At 36.3% G+C, this 22281-nt stretch overlaps 1 protein-coding gene across 18 annotated transcripts in view; it reads right to left on the reverse strand.

The window, feature by feature from the left end:
- Positions 1–22281, reverse strand: part of ppfia2 (PTPRF interacting protein alpha 2) — a 269017-nt gene that overhangs the window by 28704 nt on the left and 218032 nt on the right. For 11 of the 18 annotated variants that reach the window (XM_048157029.1, XM_048157033.1, XM_048157032.1 and 8 more), the window contains 12 exons: positions 21453–21527; positions 13768–13875; positions 10183–10404; positions 9568–9714; positions 7506–7640; positions 6322–6369; positions 5846–5929; positions 4891–5022; positions 4747–4809; positions 4546–4637; positions 3035–3173; positions 2737–2954 (listed from right to left, as the gene is read on the reverse strand). In XM_048157029.1, coding sequence (XP_048012986.1) covers positions 2737–2954; positions 3035–3173; positions 4546–4637; positions 4747–4809; positions 4891–5022; positions 5846–5929; positions 6322–6369; positions 7506–7640; positions 9568–9714; positions 10183–10404; positions 13768–13875; positions 21453–21527 — 1463 coding nt within the window. The remainder of the gene's footprint in view (positions 1–2736; positions 2955–3034; positions 3174–4545; positions 4638–4746; positions 4810–4890; positions 5023–5845; positions 5930–6321; positions 6370–7505; positions 7641–9567; positions 9715–10182; positions 10405–13767; positions 13876–21452; positions 21528–22281) is intronic. The other 7 variants (XM_048157035.1, XM_048157046.1, XM_048157034.1 and 4 more) reach the window with 1 other exon arrangement.

The raw sequence follows: 22281 nt of genomic DNA on the forward strand, positions 1-22281 counted from the left end.
GGTGCAAGTGCACATCCAGTCAGGCCTTATGGTCACCAATATGTGAGGGAGATCGACAGACAGGACAGCAATGCCAGACGGGTGATAGTGGTGTGATATTGATGGAAATCAGGAACCGCAGAAACAGCTGTTACCTTTCACTCAACCTCTCTTGTTCAATAACTACTGGACAGCCTACAAGAGAAATCCTGAGCTTTAGCTGATATTTAATGCAGCATATCACCGCCTGAAGGCACAACTCGGCATTCTACAACACCTTTTATTGTTTTTAATTCATTCTAGGACTTGTTGAAGGTTATATGTAGGCTATGGAGGGAAGAGTGAATGATAAATTCTTATAGGACACAGTTGACAAGTTCAATTCCCTGTACTGTATGTTCTCAAAAAAGCTACTGGGATAATAGTCAAAGAACTTGTCCCTGTCCCAGGAATCAATCAGCTAACTGAATATCAGCTTACTGAAATAACCAGTTTTCCCCGTTTACGGTCAAGTAAACCGCGTTTACATGACTTTATTAATAAATCGGGATATTTCCCTGTAGTGACGTCAAAAATGATCATTTGTGTTTCTGACTCAGAGTTTTCCATATGTTATGTCGGTTGTGATGTTAAATAAAGCTTGCAACATGTCAGCAAGAAACTTACGGCTCATATATTATTCTCTCTTGCAGTTACAGATTAAGTATTTTGACTGAGCCACAATGTTCTGGGTCTTGAAAGAGTCTGCTTTTGTGATATATTTCTTTCTTCCTTTCCGACAAAACGCTGGCTCTGTCTGGATGCGTTTAAATCTGCACTAAGGATGTGTTTCTGTCAAGCATCACACATGCGCACTTCAATAAGCCGACAGAAAGCAGGTTAATGCGTTTACATGCCGCGCAAAATCAGGGTAAGATGCAAAAAACTACCTGCTCCGACCGGTTTATGCTTAAGCCGTTTATGACCTTACTCCGATAAAAGAAAACGGGTTACCGCATTTACAAGACCACGTTCGTTGTCGGCTTATTAAGCATAATCGGCTTAACAACGTGCATGTAAACTGACTCGATGTGCAAGTCACTTTGGATGAAAGTCATTGAATAAATGGCAAATTAACACTTAAAATAAACAAAAATCAGATGTAGATATTTACAGGAGTATGAGTGAGTGACAAGAATGATCTATAAGTGCCAGTATAAATGGAGGAGAAAATAGCCATAAATGAGATTTTGAAAAAAAAGACCAAAGTCTGGAATACACTACACAACTTGAACTTAATTTAAAACTCTAGGCATCATACACCTGCATCATAAAACGACTGAGGATCACACATTACCAGACTTTCAAATCACTCGGAACAAAACAAACTTATGCAGTAACATATACAGTACAGTCCAAAAGTTTGGAACCACTAAGATTTTTAATGTTTTTAAAAGAAGTTTCGTCTGCTCACCAAGGCTACATTTATTTAATTAAAAATACAGTAAAAAACAATAATATTGTGAAATATTATTACAATTTAAAATAACTGTGTACTATTTAAATATATTTGACAAAGTAATTTATTCCTGTGATGCAAAGCTGAATTTTCAGCATCGTTACTCCAGTCTTCAGTGTCACATGATCCTTCAGAAATCATTCTAATATGCTGATCTGCTGCTCAATAAACATTTATGATTATTTTCAATGTTGAAAACAGTTGTGTACTTTTTTTTTCAGGATTCCTTGATGAATACAAAGTTCAAAAGAACAGCATTTATCTGAAATACAAAGCTTCTGTCGCATTATACACTACCGTTCAAAAGTTTGGGGTCAGTAAGAATTTTTATTTTTATTTTTTTGAAAAGAAATTAAAGAAATGAATACTTTTATTCAGCAAGGATGCATTAAATCAATCAAAAGTGGCAGTAAAGACATTTATAATGTTACAAAAGATTAGATTTCAGATAAACACTGTTCTTTTGAACTTTCTATTCATCAAATAATCCTGAAAAAAAAATATTGTACACAAATATTTTGTACAATTGTACACATTAAATGTTTCTTGAGCAGCAGATCAGCATATTAGAATGATTTCTGAAGGATCATGGGACACTGAAGACTGGAGTAATGATGCTGAAAATTCAGCTTTGCCATCACAGGAATAAATTACTTTGTGAAATATATTCAAATAGAAAACAGTTATTTTAAATTGTAATAATATTTCACAATATTACTGTTTTTACTGTATTTTTAATTAAATAAATGTAGCCTTGGTGAGCAGACGAAACTTCTTTTAAAAACATTAAAAATCTTAGTGGTTCCAAACTTTTGGACTGTACTGTATATAGCTGCTAGGAGACGCATAACAAATAAAAACAATGTGTGTTCTAAAATTGACTTAAAACATCAACATGTTTGATATCCTCTTTGAGATATCATTAACATTCTTTTAGACAGGCTTGGAAATCTTGTTGGAATTTTTGCACAGGTGGTTTAGATCCTACCTCTGGTAGTGTAAATGAACAGCTGTCAAACTTCACAATGCTAAAGAAGGTGTGCAGCAAGGGTCAGTCTTAAGACCCCATGCTGTTCTCCTTGTACATTTTCCCTTGGTGACCTTTGAGGTGATATTTTTAAGAAATATAATGATCTTTCATTGCTATAGAGATGTATTTGAAAGTAATGCATCTTCTCAAACTCTGGGTAGACAATTAAGACAACAAGATTTAAGCCTAGTCTACAAAAAGGTTCTGTGGTCACAAAGAACGGACTGACCGAATCTCTTTATTGATGGCATCCAGTTGTTCTTGCAGCATCATTGCCAGAGTCTGAGCGTCTGAATGTCCTCCAGGAGACAGTAGATCCATAGAGCTGAAAAGGGTCTCTCGGTCGTCATCGTCAATATCCGACATCTCTGTGTCGCTCTCAAACGGGTGGCCACCCAGAATGCCAAGTTGCTGAGAGCGCCATTCTTGCTCTCCCAGAGACTTAGCCTGCAGGAAGATGAAAGAGAAGCAGGAAGAAGTGATGCTCAGCACAAAGCTCAAGAAGAAATTGCGTTAAGAGCTCCTACCTTCTGTTCGTCCCTACGTAACCCCACGCGCCCTCTTCTGGGTCTGCGGATCACCTTAGTGGAGCGATAATGGTCCGACTGCGTCTCGGCAAGAGAACCCAGAGAGAAACGCAGATCTCCGGATGCATCCAGATGGGACCTGGAATCAAGACCACAATCCATCATCAAGACATCTAGAATCTAGAATACATTTTCAATGCTAAAATTCCATTTGTAGTGAAAGAACAATATAAAATCATGCAGGGGAATCAAAGAACATAAGTAATTTATTTAATATCACTGCAAAGAGAAGGTAACATGAGCTCTCTTCCAAAACCTAGTGAGCTGCTTTGCTGTCTACATAAGTACTATCACTTAACTAATACTGGAACTTAATAAGTGACTGATCTGGAACAGTATACATCTACTTGCCACATAAATCCTTATGGGAAGTATATGAGAAAATTGACTCTTAATTCTAATAGAATTTGGTGTTAGTAATGTTGCTAAGCTAACAGCCAATACTCCAATAGAACGCGATGGTGCCTGCCCACTTTTTCGGTGGCCTTGGTTCTGGAAGTATTTTATTTGTTAAAGAGTTACAGGCCATGAACCAAACCAACCAGCTACGAGGTGAAACATTACAAACTTTGATTCAAAAACATAAAATATTTCAAAATCGGACAAAAGTACAAAACTGTTTACTTAACAGCTTTAAGGAGGGAAAGAACTACAATTACATGAGGCACTGCAAATGACAGTCAAATAAGAAACAATGGCTTCAACAAAAGCATATGTGACCCTGGACCACAAAACCAGTCATAAGTCGCACAGGTATATTTGTAGCAATAGCCAAAAATACATTGTATGGGTCAAAATCATTAGGATATTAAGTAAAGATCATGTTTCATGAAGATATTTTGTAAATTTCCTACCATAAATATATTAAAAAGGACTTCATTTGAACAACTTTAAAGGCAATTTTCTCAATATTTAGATTTTTTAGCACCCTCAGATTCCAGATTTTTAAATAGTTGTATCTCGGACAAATATTGTCCTATCCTAACAAACCACACATCAATGGAAAACATATTTATTCAGCTTTCATGTGATGTATAAATCCCAATTTAAAAGAAAATTGACCCTTATGACTGGTTTTGCGGTCCAGGATCACATATACCTTCGATTAAGAACTTCGTAGCTCACAGTAGGTGAAAAAAACTGTAGGTTTTTACTTCCAGAACCCGACTTTTGCATAATACAAATAATACATATTCAATTACATTTCTATTTTTTATCCACAGTTTTATAATATATTATGTATTTATGGTCAGCATTTCTTTCCTATTTTTTTTATTTAATTCATAGCAATGTATCCTCACATGCAATTCTGCTGCTAATATATTGCTGCCGACTGTGTCGAGCGCACGCCTATGACGCTATGATATTCAGTCGAGATGGCTGGGTTTTGGAACTGAGCTATTGTTTATTGTAAAAGGATAGTTGTGAGTTTTTCATGCTTTCTCCCTTACCGTGACAGCGTGGGCTCTGTAAGGGATCCGGCCCTCAACCGGTACTGATCCAGTTCAGATCTCAGTTTATCTATCTCCTCCGAGAGATGAGACTACAACCGCAAAGCACATTAAAGTTTCATTTTACTCAGAATGGATAGCAAAGCGTTGCATTAAAAATTGTTCCACCAAGCTCGTTTTCAGAAAATAAAAACTAATGACCTTTTCTTGAATGGAGTCTTCTAACTGTTTCCTGTAGTTATCAGAGTCTTGTATTAGTACATTCTGAAAGAGAAGCAATGAAAACAGTATGAGTGATTGATGTGACTGGAAGTCGTCGGCACTGACGGATGAATCGTCTCCCACCTTCTCCTCGAGAGCGGCCATTCTCTCTTTCAGATGGAGCTGTAATCGTTCGTTGGACTCGGTCAAGAGTCTGTCCACAGTGTCTGACAGACGCTTGTTGTGTTCCTCATTCATCTTCTCTCTCTGTCGAGCCTGAAGAAACACAATACACATTCACTTTTTTATACTGTTTATATGTACTGTATGGAAAGATTTGGTTCTCAAAAAGAGAATGTTTCTGGTTCGGAATGAAATGCTGTACTATACTATACTGCAATGGCATGCTGAAATATTGTCATATGACCTCACTACATTGCATGTTTAACCCTCAGAGACCCAAGCTATCAGCTTCCTAAAATTTGCATCAAGGTAAAATTTGGAGAGACATTGCAAAATTGCAATTCTGGGCATTAGGGTTGCAAAATGATACAATATGTGAAAGTAAGTGAATTTGCTGATACATTAAGTGAATGTTTTGAATTCACAACAAAATTCAAAAAAAAAAAAGAAAAGTATTTGTAATATAATATATTTCAACCAGAAGGACACAGTCATGAAAAGTTAAGAAATTTCACTTTTTTGACCATTTATGAGACAACAGATAAACCAGCTCTCTGAGGGTTTTAATTTTGCAAGTGTTGCCCTATAGGAAGTAAAAATGTTGTATTTTTGGCAGTGCAATAAAATAATCCGTTAGGAGGAGACAACAATCATAGTTGATTTTGCTGCCAGTTTCTTCATCATACTGTAAATAGAAGGTCAAGGCAGAGTGCAGTGCACTGTGGGATACTGTTTTCCACGCAGAATGCTCAATGTTATACTGCATATTTTGGCAAACATTGGCAATTTAGATATTCCATATAAAAAGGAAATGTACATTCTGCACAAAGCATACTGTAAAAACAGTGCATAGTATGGAAGTATGCAATTCCAAAAAAAAAAAAAGCATTCTTTAATGATATAAAGTGATGTTGACCCTGAGCAGTTCCTGGTTCTTCTCCTCCAGCTGTCCCTCTAAATGTCTCATACGCTCCTCGATACTGCCGTGTCTCTCCTCCGCCTAAACGACAAACAAAAACAATGTATATTGTCAGATAAGAAAATGTAAATCCACAAATTATCCCAAACCAGCAGAGAAAAGACCCATGACTGTGATGTTGGCTCGAATCTTAATCTAGATTTATAAGAGTGTCTTTGGTTTATAAGGTGCCGTCACACCGAACACCACAGATATGGTTGATCAGACAGGTAAAGAGAAGGAGTGTTTATTTCCTTAAGCTTCTGTTCTCTCGTGGGTGAACAGAAAGAACCAAGTACGTCAGCAACTCATTAAAGCGAAGAAAATCCCAGCTGAGCATCACATGCAGCTGAAATACACCAGCAGTGAACAGACCCACAACCAGACAGAGCAAAGTGAATAAGAGAGAGAGAGAGAGCGGCTTTCAGCCCCACCTTCCTAAGACTGCAGTTCATGTCCTGGAGTTTAGCTTCCATATCAGACTACCAAACCACACAATACAGAGAAATATCACACAACTTTAATAATGAGAGCCGTATGAATCATTTCTATCAGTAGATGTTTTCACAGCCGTTTGTTACAGATGGTTTAAATAATGAACAGGAGTTTCATTTCTATCTGTTTACTTTTACTTTAAAGTCACCATGAAATCAAAATGGACAAATGTTATTTTTTATGGAATACTGCAGCATGTATTATAAATGATTTATCCGTTCATATTACTGTTGGCAAAGGTACCGACTTCGATACCAAGTCGTTACTGAAATTTTAAAAATGATGCTTTGAGCACTGTTGCGTGGATTCGTAAACACCTCTGATTGGCCGTTGTGTTCACGCACTCATCGGATATGTCTGTGATCGGCTTCGATGATCAACGCGCGGAAGTGTTTAAGTTTGAAAGAGTGTGTATCTGTGTAAGCGCTCTGTGAAGAGTGTCACTGATGTCTATTTACAACATGTTTTTGAAGTGTTGATCATTGTAGCCAATCACAGACATATCTGATGAGCGCATGAACACAATGGCCAATCAGAAGTGTTTAGGAATCCACTCAGCAGCTCTCAAAAAGAATTAACCTAATAATAATGTTCTTTTTTTATAAAGTTAATATATAACTAATATAATTTATAAAGAATTAAATAAAAATATTAATGCTATTTTTTCATCAAGATAATTATTTAAAATAACACTTTTAAAAAGAATAAAAGAACACTGATGATACTGAAGTTTATATGCTGATCAATGCACATAATAAAGCTACACTAAGTGCAATATAATGCTTTTGCACCAACCAAACCAAGAGAGCCACTCACTTCATGTGCAGTGGTCAGTAGGAGAAACCACCTCAACGGGGGTCACCCTTTGACCCCCTAGTCTGAACAGTTGAGCCCAACATGGGCTGCAGTTTGATGTCACGCTAGCTCTCTCAAGAGATTAATTCGTCAATGGTTCATTCTGATGGTTCACTTCAATTAATAAGTTAAAAAACAATGAACAAAATTCATAAGTGTTCCCAGATGTTCCTGCTCTGCACTCAAAATGTTTTTAGTTAAATAATTTTACAACACTGGTTTGCATTAAATGCACAGCATGTGTGTGTGTTTGTGTCTGTGTGTGTACCTTGGTGAGAGCTGCTATCCTCTGTGCTAGCTCAGCCTCGACTTCAGGCAGTGTCTCAGCTTTTCTCATGGTTTGCTGGAGCTTCTGTTCTGCCAACTCCAGCCGCTCCTGTAACTGTCTGTTCTTCTCTTCCATCTGTGGGAGGAAACACACACACACAAACACTGATCAGAGAGGGTTTATCCTCATATAGCACACATCATAAGACAGTCCAGCTTCCACAGCAACAAGTGGATCAGCGTGGCCCTTTTCAGCATGCCCAAACAAACAAATTACATAACTGCCTATTTTTTGCTTGTTCTTGGAACAATACTAGTACTAAAATTACTAAAACTAAAATAAATTGATAAAAAATAAATAGAAATATTAAAAAAAATAAAAATGACAAAAACAAAATTATAAAAACTTGACATAAAATTAAAAAAAAAGCTAATTCACAACATTAATACATACTACAGTTACACTTTATTTTACAGTGCCGTAGTTACATTGCAATTACGTACTACATGTACTTACTATATAGTTACAGTTAGGGTTAGTTACTTGTAATTAATTATGATTAATTTACTGTTATTACTATAGTAAGTACATGTACTGTAGTAAAAGTGTTACTACTACTACAATAGTATATATATATATATATATATATATATATATATATATATATATATATATATTTGATATGGAAAAGAATATTCTACAAAAGTCATATAAATTTGGTACAAAATGAGTAAATAATGACAGAATTTCTTTTTGTGTCTGAATTATTCATTTTAAAGGTGCGCTAGATTCAAAAATTGAATTTACCTTGGCATAGTTAAATAACAAGAGTTCAGTACATGGAAAAGACATACAGTGAGTCTCAAACTCATTGTTTCCTCCTTCTTATATAAATCTCATTTGTTTAAACGACCTCCGAAGAACAGGCGAATCTCAACATAACACCGACTGTTACGTAACAGTCCCAATATTTGCATAATGCCAGCCCATGTTCCCAACATTATGAAAGGGATTACACAAGGGCAGCCAGTATTAACGTCTGGATGTGCACAGCTGAATCATCAGACTAGGTAAGCAAGCAAGAACAACAGCGAAAAATGGCAGATGGAGCAATAATAACTGACATAATCCATGATAGCATGATATTTTTACTGATATTTGTAAATTGTCTTTCTAAATGTTTCGTTAGCATGTTGCTAATGTACTGTTAAATGAGGTTAAAGTTACCATTGTTTCTTACTGTATTCACGGAGACAAGAGCCGTCGCTATTTTCATTTTTTAAACACTTGCAGTCTGTATAATTCATAAACACAACTTCATTCTTTATAAATCTCTCCAACAGTGTAGCATTAGCCGTTAGCCACGGAAGACAGCCTCAAATTCACTCAGAATAAAACGTTAACATCCAAATAAATACTATACTCACATAATTCGAAGCATGCATACAGCGTGCATGATGAACATCTTGTAAAGATCCATTTGAGGGTTATATTAGCTGTGTGAACTTTGTAAATGCAATGTAATATAGTCGACAGCTCATGTGGCAGGGAGCACGTGATTTAAGGGGGCGGCGCAGAGTGTAAATCAGTGCATTGTTAATGATGCCCCAAAATAGGCAGTTAAAAAAAATAATAAAAAAAAAATCTATGGGGTATTTTGAGCTGAAACTTCACAGACATTCAGGAGACACCTTAGACTTATATTACATCTTGTGAAAAAGCATTCTTTGGCAACTTTAATAGTTAATCAATGCTTTGTCAAGTTTGTCATGCCCATCAGTCTCTGTAATATGTTCAGAACATGCATCTTTTTCAGCACTCAAGAAATCCTGGTAAATCATTTGGCAGGATATGAAATTGTGTCATCTTGACCATGGTATCAGCAAAACAGAATGTTCAATTACGACTGGAATGACTGTCAGTTATCAAGTTCAAAACATCTGTGCGTTCCTGCAGTGTATGAATATGGAAGGTAAGTAATTGCGACATATCAAAGCAATTTTAAAATAATACTAAAGGGAAATGGAGAAGAAAATTGGAAAACAACTGGTCAAAACCTGACCTGTCTGAGGAAAGCCTCCTTATTGGCCAGTTCGTTTTCCAGCTTGTCTGTGATGTCATGTAGCGACGTGGACTCTCTCTGAGCACTGAGATAGCGCTTCTCAAGAGTCACGATCCGTTCCTCCATGTCTTCTTTCTGACACATTGCCTGTATAAAGACACACACACACATATATTGTCATACTGTTGGTTAGTGGACACACACCTAAGCAGCCCGCAGGTGTAACAGTCTGCTGTCAATCAAAAATCCTTCCCCTATAATTACACACAGGCTTGAGGACAAATATCTCAGGCAAAAGCACACATTCGGACACGGAACCACACACACACTCGTTGCCTCGGGCTGCCACAACCTCTCTCTCCATCAATAGCTGCATCTCAAATTCAACAGACATTTCCCAGAGTCCGTCCAGCTGTCACTAATTATCAATGTGACATCAAGATGGAGCCTGTGTCCAAAACCGAAGACACCTGGTCAGTCAGGGCCATAACGGACAAAATTTTGTAGGAAGGCACCTTTTAAGAAAACCGTCTTTGAGTAGAAATGATGTTACACACAGTGTGACACAGTGAGGTTTCGGACACAGCCGAATTCACATACACCCATATACTGCACCTCTTTAATATCTCTCTGGAACTTGTTGTTCACGTCTTCGCTCTTGATGAGGTCTTTGCGGGCCGTCTCCAGTTCCTGCTCCACCTCGGACACGCGGGAGGACAGCGAGGACATGCGCTCCTTCATCTGAGCCAGCTCGTAGTTCTGTTTCTCCAGCAGCTCCTGCAGCTCCACCACCTGACTGGCCTCGTCCCCCGACTCCATCGACCCGTTAGACAACCGCTGCAGCCCAAACACACACAATACACTTTCCTTTATTGTTGTGGGATTGATTAAACCAATTAAAATAAAGATTTTTAAACAGAATGAACTAGTTCAGTATAACTTCACATTGTTATCAGGGTTAGCATTGTTCAATTGTTATATTGTAATAATTTCACACTTACTCTCCAAATGAATATAGAAACAACTTAAAGACAGTATATTTTAAATATTATTTGTTTAATGGCATCTTTTTATGAATAAGGCCGTGTGTCCACCAAAGCATTGTTAGCCAGCTGAAAGCTTCGGCAGAGCGTTTTTTTTTGGGGTTTTTTTCATTTTGAGATGCTTTGTTGCTATGATACGGAATATCCAATATTTCGTGTATAATTTATGTCGACACAATGTAGAGTACTTGCTATGTATGTTCGAGACCTGTGATATTAATTTATCATGCATTTTGTTCCGTTCTCTGCTTGTTGATGTTGTTGTACAGCAAGAATGTTGTGACAGTTGGTCGATGTTGTATTTGTCCCGCCCCTCCTTCACTCTGATTGGACGGCTGGCTAAAAGGTGACAGTGATGAGTGCAGCGTTTTAAGCCGCGGTCACACCAGACTTTGAACGTGCAAAATTTTTAACGGTCGTGATATGACGTCACGGTCTACAGCGTCTTTTTTATAAACATGAATTCAACACATAACTTAAAGTAATACATTTAAAATGTAAAAATATAGAACCTACTCGACTTTACTGCAAAAATATAATTCTTTTAATTCAGACAAGAGGTAATGCCGTGACGAATCGATCTTCTACTGGTCGCACGTCTTCACGTGATGCGAATTCGCAGGTCAGAGTTCAACTTGAACTTTGGAACGCAGCGAAATGCGAAATTTTTCGCACAAGCTTGCGTTTCCGGTCTGACGCATTTGCATGCGTTTGAATGGAAGTCAATGGAACGAAAAGTGCAGTGTGACCGCCCCTTTACTCAAAAGTTTAACATTCTTCAACTCGTCAATTCTTCAAATTCAATAAACACAATACACAAAGATCATACCTACTTGTCTACTTTAAGTCTATTTTCTAGTTTATTTATAAGTCTAGTATTCTAGTTTATTAATATATTAAATGTAATATATTCATTAAGTGTAAATGTAAAATAAATGTTTAAATGTAAAATATTCATTATATTATCACCAGTGTTGGGGAAAGTTACTTTTAAAAGTAATGCATTACAGTATTGCGTTACTCCCTAAAAAAGTAACTAATTGCATTATACTTGGTTACTTTTTATGGAAAGTAATGTGTTACGTTACTTTTTCTCATCTAGGCTGGTTTTTTGTTTTTATAACAACAAAAATGTTATATTTTTGGCAAATGTAAAGGCCCTTTCACACCAAAAGTGAAATAAATCGACACTCATGATGTCTCTCAACATGGAGACAGGAGAGCTGTCAGTCAATAAATGGGAAAACAAAGTAACTTGCATTACTTATTTGAAAAAGTAACTCAGATATTTTGTTGTAAATTTAAAAGTAATGTGTTACTTTAAAACTTTAAAAAAGTAATCCGATTACGTAACTCGTGTTACTTGTAATGCGTTACAATATATTATATTATCTTAGTTCCATGATTTCATGTTTTCAGTTAGTTCGTTCTTTCATTCACTAATACTGTCATTTAGCAACAGTGCTCTTTATATGGATTTTTGAATTCCCAGCATGCTCTTTTCAGTCTAACTGCATTCTGAGTGTGTGAAACAGAGGCTCAGCAGATCTTTCTTCTGCCATGCCTAAAATAAAGATTTCTGTCACATATTCACACGTCTTATGCCGCACTAAAATTAGACTTTATACCCTGTTTAATTTATGGCTGCAGACTCCAAGACAGAAGGGTGATAAAATCATTTGCAGAGCACACAGAATTTACTCTGTCAAAGCTGTGAAGCCACGAGAGATCGACACGACTTCACCAGAACAGCTTCTGTGATCATAAATAGACGAGAATGACAAGACAAAGAATAGCCGTGGTTTATTCTGGAGCTGCTGTAGGGCCTGATAATGACTCACTGCCACTTTTTTCACTCACTGTCTCTCTCTTCCATTTTCTGCTTTTTTTTTTTTTTTTGTCTGTATCTATTTGAGAGGGTCAAATTTGTTTGTTTAAAGTACAGGTAAAACCAATGACCTCTAGTTGGTCGGCTGGACCCATGCATCAGTGCCACACGCCATGGATATTGTCAGTAGTGCTACTAAATCTATCGAGCATCATGGGAGATTAATTTGGCCAATTGAGATATACTGTCAAAGTGCCAACCTTTATCTTCTACGAGGCCACAAATTCCTGCCATCACTGTCACCATGCCAACACAATCTAATGCCGCACACGGCGCCCATCGGTGACAGTGAGAGGAGGATGACACTTCTCTCATCCTTTCATACTGTTATCTTTATATCAGGAGCGCGAAGCAATATTCTGCTACGATCGGTTTAATAGCACATTAAATTTGTTCTAGAAATACAGTTTGACAGGAGGAGTGTGTGTTGACTGTATAGTGAAGGTTTATTGATTGTATTGTACACTTCTGTATTCAAAAACTGATTTTCAGTAGTTTCTGTAGCCAGTCAGACACACAGTTATGCATTATATTTAATGAATTATCCAGAAATCCACTCTATCAAAGTTCCCTAAAACTGCAACTAGCATCCCAAACGTAGCTAACACACAGGCAGAAGTTAATTTGATTAACTGATTCAAATATTTATAATTAATTATAACAAGTTATGACTAATTATAAATATAATAATAAATATCGTTACATTTCTTTCGTCCCTACTAGACTAATCTGGGGCTGGTAAGATTTTTCTTACTTTTATTCAGCAAGCATCAAATTGATCAAAATGCACACCATTCATCAAAGAATCCTGAAAAAAATCCTGAAAATCTGTTTACACCAAAATACACAACTCTTTTCAAAATTTATAAAAAATAAGAAATCTTTCTTGAGCAGCAAACGCAGCATATTGGACTGATTTCTGAAGGATCATGTGACACTGAAGACTGTTTTATTCTCCAGTGATCGGTGTTTCTGCTAGTAGATTTAATAAATTTGATATTCTCCTTGGTTTTGTGCTTTATACCACAGCCATGCATGACGATTTCAACATTTTTTTCTGTTTTTATTTGTATTTTTGATCAAATAAATGCAGAATTAGTGAGCATAAGAGACTTCTTTCGAGCATAAGAGACTTACTTCAGAAGCAAAAAAACAAACAAACAAAAAAACAGTTACTGTACTTTTGGCATTCGTTTAACAAAATCTGACTGTTGAGAAAACATGAACCACTGTGAGGCAGTTAAGAGCCTGGCAGGAGTAAGTGCCCACCTTGCCATGGATTTTCTGGGCATCAGTTCCCTCCAACAAGTCCTCTGCCCCTTCTCCTGATGCCACCTTCCTCTGAATGTGGGCATTTTGCTCCCTTAAGGCCACAATCTGCAAAAGCATGATAAAAGGAGAGAAATAATCAAAGATAATAATCAGCAATACTGATATCAAAACATGCTGAACTGTGTTGTTTGCTAGGACACTTTATGCCAAATGATATACCAAACAGTAAAGACAAAATAGAAATGACAGACATAACTGGAACAACAAACCCTAAAATGGGATATTCATATGCAACATTAAATATTAGAACAACTTTTCTTCCTTGTGCTTCCTGATATGTATTTTTTGTAGTATTCACAGGCATTATCAAAGCAGTTCTTAAGCTTTATTTGTATTACCTGGAAGCAAAAAAACAGATATCCATACTCTTTCGATGCGCAGACCTAACCATATTTTTCCTGGTGTTTATGTATGTGTGTTTTCCAGGGTAATTTTTAAGTTTTGGAGGCATAGACATTTTCATATAATGTCACATTCTGAGCGATTACTATCATTATTTAGTAAAGCAATGTTTCGATGCACAGACCAAACCACAATTTTCATGGAGTGTATGTATGCGTATGATTTCCAGGGTAATATTTGTATGTTGTACATATATATTGTTGATTTTCACTAAACTGCAAGCATACAGGAAAAACAGCATCATAAATCAAACTTGGACAGCTTCATATGGCACATCAACAGCAAGCATGGTCACTTTTCCATCAGTTTTTTTTTAATTGCAAATGTAGTTTCAAGAGCATTGAGTGCTCCACCACTCCTTCCGACAGGAATTGTGAAGAGGCGGGAATGTAAGAAATGAGCACCTCAAGCCGATCATTTAACAACCGACTTTAACAATTTAACAGTTGGCATGACCAACTATACTGGATCTGCAACCCATAAATGCTGTTACTTATTTTTCTTATGTAAAAGGAATTTTCCATAAATGAATTTTCCAGGGAGGCCTTAAAGGCACAGCAGCAGCAGAAAACAGCCTGTTTAATTATTAGACAGAGAATTTTGAAAATGATTATGAAACACTAAATTAAGACTTTTTCTTGAACAAACAATATTATATGACACCTTTGAGGGCATGTCATCCAAGTGTTTCAACAGAGATTTCACATGACACATCACACTGCTGTCACAGGGCTAGAATTCTTAAAGGTGCCATCGAACGTTTTTTTACAAGATGTAATATAAGTCTAAGGTGTCCCCTGAATGTGTCTGTGAAGTTGCAGCTCAAAATACCCCATAGATTTTTTTTAATTAATTTTTTTTAACTGCCTATTTTGAGGCATAATTAGAAATGCGCCGATTCATGCTGTGGCCCCTTTAAATCGCACGCTCTCCGCCCCCTCCCGAGCTCTCGACTCTATCACTGCATAAACAAAGTTCACACAGCTAATATAACCCTCAAAATGGATCTTTACAAAGTGTTCGTCATGCAGCATGTCTAATCGTGTAAGTACAGTGTTTATTTGGATGTTTACATTTGATTCTGAATGAGTTTGATGGTGCTCCGTGGCTAAAGCTAACATTACACACTGTTGGAGAGATTTATAAAGAATGAAGTTTTGTTTATGAATTATACAGACTGCAAGTGTTTAAAAATGAAAATAGCGACGGCTCTTGTCTCCGTGAATACAGTAAGAAACGATGGTAACTTTAACCACATTTAACAGTACATTAGCAACATGCTAACAAAACATTTAGAGAGACAATTTACAAATATCACTAAAAATATCATGATATCATGGATCATGTCAGTTATTATTGCTCCATCTGCCATTTTTCACTATTGTTCTTGCTTGCTTACCTAGTCTGATGATTCAGCTGTGCACATCCAGACGTTAATACTGGCTGCCCTTGTCTGATGCCTTGAACATGAGCTGGCATATGCAAATATTGGGGGCGTACATATTAATGATCCCGACAGTTACGTAACAGTCGGTGTTATGTTGAGATTCGCCTGTTCCTTGGAGGTCGTTTAAACAAATGAGATTTTTATAAGGAGGAGGAAACAATGGAGTTTGAGACTCACTGTATGTCATTTCCATGTACTGAACTCTTGTTATTCAACTATGAATAAATTCAATTTTCAATTCGATGGCACCTTTAAATGTGTGAAGAGATCGCACAGGATTTTGTCAGTCAGTTATAGACAACTTTATTAAATAAAATTATAGTAAAAACCTGTGAGAGTGAGTGAGAGAGAGAGAGAGAGGTCAAAAGGTTCTAAGCCGTTTTTAAAAATCACACAGAACAGATGTTAAACATGTTAAAATTTGTGAAACTCATATGGAAGTATTTTATTTTTTACAATGAACAGACTGCGATGTCAAGTTAAGAAAACTGACAGGTTATGTTGTGTGTGTGCATGAGGCACCTGCGCGATCACTTGAATTTTCTTATAAAAGCAGAAACTACTTGAAATACTCAGACATTTATGGTCATAAGAGTAGCACCATTCAAATCTGTGAAGGGTTAACTATTATTTTTGTACATACAATAAAAAGAAAACATTGCTTGCAAAATAAAAAGAAAACAAAAATAATTTTCTGCCGTCTCGGTTTCCTTTACATGAACTGAAACTTAGCATATAGATATAGTCTATTACTTTTCAGAGTTTTTTTTTTTTTCTTTCATTTTGTTAATCTGTTAATTATTTAAGTGAAATATATTTCACATATGGGATAGGCTATTTAATCCTTTTCTATGATTTTATTCTGTTTTTTCTCCGTTCTCAGAAGCGCTGCAGGTGCATGATGATGATGAATCCTCATGTTCTGTTGTTTATGCTGCTATTTGTGCATGTAGGCTAAAACTAAACCCTGTTTTTTTTGTTTTGTTTTGTTTTGTTTTTTTTAATGGGTCAAAGACACTTATTTTAATTTTGTTTAAATTTAACAAATTTAAAACCTGACATCTTAATGTTTTTTTAGACATAAGTTTAACTTTTCTGTGATTAGTATTCACTAAGTTACAGTTCATTTTCTGAGAACTATCAGATTGGACTTCGTTCAGAGGGAGAGGAGAAATCACGCATCATGTTAGTTTTCTTTATTTTACAAAAAGCACAACATTGTGTTTTTACTCTGAGTGTATACAAATAAAAGAAGATATTCTATAGTTTCAATTGATATATTACTTATGTCTCTATGACAAAAAATGACGGAGTATTTTAAGTCTGTTTTGCTGCAATGTGAAAAAAAACCTGCAAAACGCGCCGGCGCGTTTTCAGACCTCAGAGTGTTAACAATCAATCTTGTCGGTTAATGAAAGGATAATGATCGCGTCGGTTGAATGTCAGGCAGAACAAACAAATGAACATCCCGATTGACTAGGCAACATTTCTAATATGAGTTTTTCAACTAATATTTATATTTTCTTCTATTTCAGGTTTATTTCGATTAGCATAAATGTTTTTAATAGTTTTAGCTTTTGTTAGTTGCCTGGGCAAAACATCCACAGAACTGCAGTACAGTCAATTTTCCAGCTGTTTAAGCCACAAATATTTAGAAATATTTACAAATTATGTAATGCCGTCTGGGACACAATCTCAGGCCAGGAGTCTCAGACTCATCGAGGCCAATAAACCTACAGCTATTACATAATTTACACAACTTTTAAGAATAATGACACAAATGTTGGGAAAGTGATAACAATGTAGGCCTCTTTTGAAGTATTGTCTCCACTTTCAATTTATCAGTTTTATTTTGATAAACAGGCCTATGACAATAGCAATAATGTCACATAAATAGAGTTTTGAGTAAAAGCTCGGTTTTGTGCGAGAACTGAATGTGTCAGAATACACCAGCGAATTGCTCCCGCAGTACTTTGATGGCACACACTGCTTAAGTCAGACATATTTTTAATATCAGTACCCTACTGTTGCATTCAGTTCCAGAATAATATCCCTTACAAATAAGTATTTGGTGGCACCAAAATACACCGTTCATGTGTTGATACAGTATATACCATAGTACTCAATTATTACCAATGTTTCAAATAAATAACATGGTACTTTTTTTGAAGTACGCCACTATATCTTACACTATAATGTAAATTATAAAATGCAGTATATCTGGACCAGCACAAAACTGCCACAGCCCAATAATGTAAAACTGCAGTGCATACAAATATAGCAGCAGAAGTTGCTGACCATGTCCGCTGGCATATGCTACCTAATAAAATAACCTAGTATTCTTCCAGGAGCATCTCTTAAGCAGGTTATCTGACCGATGTACACTGTCACACCAACACACACATTGTGCTCTCACCAGGCTAAAGGGCACTGGGAGATTATTCCACTCCCATGTCGAGACGCTCTGTCCACCGTGAGCTCAGAGAAAGCGGGAGAGATGGATGGATGGAAATAAGGGAGACATCCGCTTTCTTTTGTTTGGTTTATCGCCGCTCGCCACGCATTCCTTTAATGAGGTGGCAATTAAGGGGCTTCACGCTTTTGAAGGCACAGAAAGGGAACTGTCTGCCATTTTTCGAAGCCTGGAGATCAAACAATCCCGCACCTTCTGACTCCACAAAGAGCCGGAATATTGAGTCAACTTGCAAATGAAGGTAAATGAGAAGTGGAGGCCCAATGAAAGTGAGCATGTTCACTTTGATGTCGTTCATTTGGCCTCATCAAAGAGGAGCACGTAAAAGCACGGCTGTGTCTGAAACGCTGGTTTGTTTCAGACAGAAAACAACTACTTCACAGAAACCTGATTCATCTTTGTGACGCACCTGAATGGGTTGAGTAAAACATTTGGCTCCCTCTTACACTGAGATATTAATGGGAACTTGAAATTCAGATGGTTCATGTATACTTGGGCAGAAATGAAGCACTCTTCATAATTCTGAGATTGCATTGAGAGCAAAAAGGAAAAAGCTGAACTAATCAAATTTAAAAATTCTCTTCTGAATAGCATTCAATCAAATTCAAGTCAAATGTATTCTACAAGAAAAAGCGTGAAGCCACTTAATTGCCGCCTCAACTAGCAGTTGTATTATCCAAAGTACTATATCGGCTCTGTCGGTTGGAAACCTTGTATCTCCAAAAATGCTTCTTTTCTGGAAATGGAAAAAAAACACTGTATTTTTTAAATAATTAAACACAGCGTTGTTAGTTGATATTGTGGCTTTATATATATATATATATATATATATATATATATATATATATATAGTCAGACACTTGAATGTGTTTTTAAATTATTAACATTTTACCAAAATGAAGCTCAAACAATGTTTTTGACGAGTGAATTTAGGAGAATTTCGCACAGACAGTACTGTGCAAAAGTTAGTATTTTCACCAAAAAAATGGTTTAAAGCCAGTTATTTATATCGTTCGCTGTAGTGTGTCAGCAGGAAGTATCAGTTTACATTTCCATACATTCCTTTTGCCATTAATTGTAATAATCCAGTGAGATTTTTGTATGCACAAGGAGTTTGATAACAGCTGGTATGAAAGACAGAAAAAACTGAGACAGACTAATTCCAGAAGAACTGTGACAACGTCTCCAAGATGCTTGAAGAAACCTAATTGAAAAACTATGTGCTTGGGACAAAAGCTGTTTTAAACGCACAGGGTGATCACACCAAATATTGATTTTATTTAGTTAAAGGTGCTAAAGATGATGTTTTGTTTTATACATTTTTGCAATATTACTTGAAACTGTCTTTACTAACTGATAAAAGACTATTTATTAGGTGCACTGAAAGAAATAATATTAATATACATCATCTGTGCACGAGGTAGGGCCTTAAAAACATCAGCCTATCGTTTATGCGATGATCGCGTAAACGATTGGCCCTCTGGCTTGTCAATCACTGCCATGACGTTCCTTGTGCGAGACGTGCGCGGATTGGCCCTCTGGCTTGTCAATCACTGCCATGACGTTCCTTGTGAGAGACAAGCGCAGCTGCGCGCTCCAGTAACTTTCCACACTCCACAGGCGCCGCATGCAATGTTTTTGTCAGGAGACAGGAGTAACAACTGCAGATTATGAGTTACCTGCGGTGAGTCCAACATAATGAATCCACTAACACGACACAGCGAATGCCGGTGGTAAACACTCGTGTTCCAATACGAGTGTTTACGAGTTTTGGGAGGCGTTCCTTTGAAGTAGGGGGGTTGTTCTTACGCATGCGCTCATTTCAAAAACTCACTAACAGTCTTTGGTTTCTCAGTCGACGAAAAGATCCTCTTTAGCACCTTTAATATAAGTTAACTGATCAATAAAATCTAATTATGACATTATTTTTGCAAGCATTTTTACACAAGTGCCTAAAACTTTACACAATACCGTAGCTTTGGAGGTAGGTTTCTTCAAGTGTCTTAATAAATAAAAGCCTAAATTCAAACTGTTCATCATATGTGATCATGTCTCTTCAAAACTTTGGACTAAATACTGCTCAATATGGATTAGTTTTACTATCTCTTTATGAACTTTTTGAAGCGTCAATGTTTCAGTTGCGTAGCTGTCTATGGAGGGACAGAAAGCTCTCAGATTTCATCAAAAAGATCATAATTTGTGTTCTGAAGGTGAACAAAAGTCTTACGGGTTTGGAACGACATAAGGGTGAGTAATTAATGACAGAATTTAATTTCTGGGTGAACTAACTCTTTAAATAAGCTTGAGTACATACTTTGCTTTAATAAGTGCTTCAGTATGTGACATCTGTGCTTCTCCACTCTGGAAAAGCACCAGCCGCCACTGCATTCTGAACATGCCCAAACTGCCTCTGCAATTCACTAAGTTGTGTGAATGTCCTTTTATAATATCAATGAACTGTTATTCAAAAGCATGAGGTTTTGAATGACTAAAACTAATAATAAATAAATATTTTCTGGGAAGTAAACTTGGGCAGCTCAATTGAAATCCTTGGTTTTTTCATTTCCCAGAAACAGAATTCATAGCAAATCTTTCTGTCGCATGGTTGATGTTTTATATTTTATAGTTTATATATGATTTATTTAAGATGTGAACTTTGTAATGCATAGTTTACATTTTGTATATTCTTTAGAAATAATAATTGTTGTTTAAATGTTAAAAAAGCTGTAAGGTAAATGTATTAATTTCAATCAGTGAAATGTTGACATATTTATTTATTTAGCATTTCTTTATGCAAAGAAATATAAATAGGAGGAAATAAAGACACCCCAACCAGCCTTTCTTTATTTTTCATAAGACTGAGTCATTGTCTTGTTTTAAATAACCTTCACCTCTTCTGTTCTCTCCTCTCGCCCTCTCTCAACCCGAAAACGAGTGTTAATTCAGAAAGTGAGAAATTATAAAACACAGCAGAACTCGCAGAGTGATCAAGATCAATACACACATTCTGAATATGAAATATCTCTTAAAAGGGAAAAAAAAAAGGTTATTTGGCACTTGTTGAGAAGTTTAAAGCTCTTTCAGCTAGAACTGCACCATCTGTACTGACAGTACTAGAATAAACACTAAAATACACAATGCTCTATTTCATTTCATACTAATCAGATCAAGCAAAAACAACATGGCATAGCAACAAATTAAACATATTTAGCATGTTTATGGAATATATTTATCTTATAGTAAGTACCTTTCTGGTAAAGATTGTTGTATAATTATGTAATCGGATCATTTGTGCCTCACCTCCTGATTGGCTGCGGCCAACTCCTCCTCCAAGGCAGAGACCCTCTCTAGTGACACGCGCAATCTCTCTCGTACCTGAACGTAAAAAACAAAACAAAACATTTCATCACTCACTGTTCATCAGGTTGAGCTCTAATCTAATCAAAGTGGAATTAAAATGGAATAAAATTCTAGTTTAGTTGTAATGGTACATTAAATTTTTTCTATTATGAATGACCTATAAACATGATATCATGATAACATGATATAGATAAGTTATTCTTGTGGTGATGTATGACAAATTTATAAAACGGTTAGTTCCTGTCCTTGATTCTGATTGGTCAATAGCTGTGTTTTAATCACGATAAAACACGGCTATGACCGCTTCACCCAGCGGTTCAGTGTATCACTACACAACACCCTTAGCAACCACTCAACGTAAACTGTTTGTTCTTTATTTATATTGTTCATTGAAGCTTACTGTATTATGTAGAAGAGTTTTGTGAGATTGAACGAGTTTATTACCTGCATTCAGATTTTGCATTTTCCTTCAGGTCAGTCCTATGTTCATAATAAAAAATGTTTAAATGTCTGATGTATTATCTTGTCCTTTTAACAGTTAAGGGGTTTTTCCCATGACTGACAGCGCTAGTCAAAGCATTTGTCAGTTGCATCTTGTTCCGTGTTCACAACAATTCAGTCTTTTCAACATAAAAGTCTTCGCAACGGAGTGGCTCACTCATAAAGACAGTCTTTGCCGCCATCTAATGGTGTAATAATGTAACTTCTGTTGCTGTTCACGGTCAGGGACTATTTTTTTCCAGTGGAAGGAAGGCTTTTAGTAAGAGTT

This window comes from Megalobrama amblycephala, linkage group LG14 (assembly GCF_018812025.1).
Source record: "Megalobrama amblycephala isolate DHTTF-2021 linkage group LG14, ASM1881202v1, whole genome shotgun sequence".
NCBI classification, from domain to species: domain Eukaryota; kingdom Metazoa; phylum Chordata; class Actinopteri; order Cypriniformes; family Xenocyprididae; genus Megalobrama; species Megalobrama amblycephala.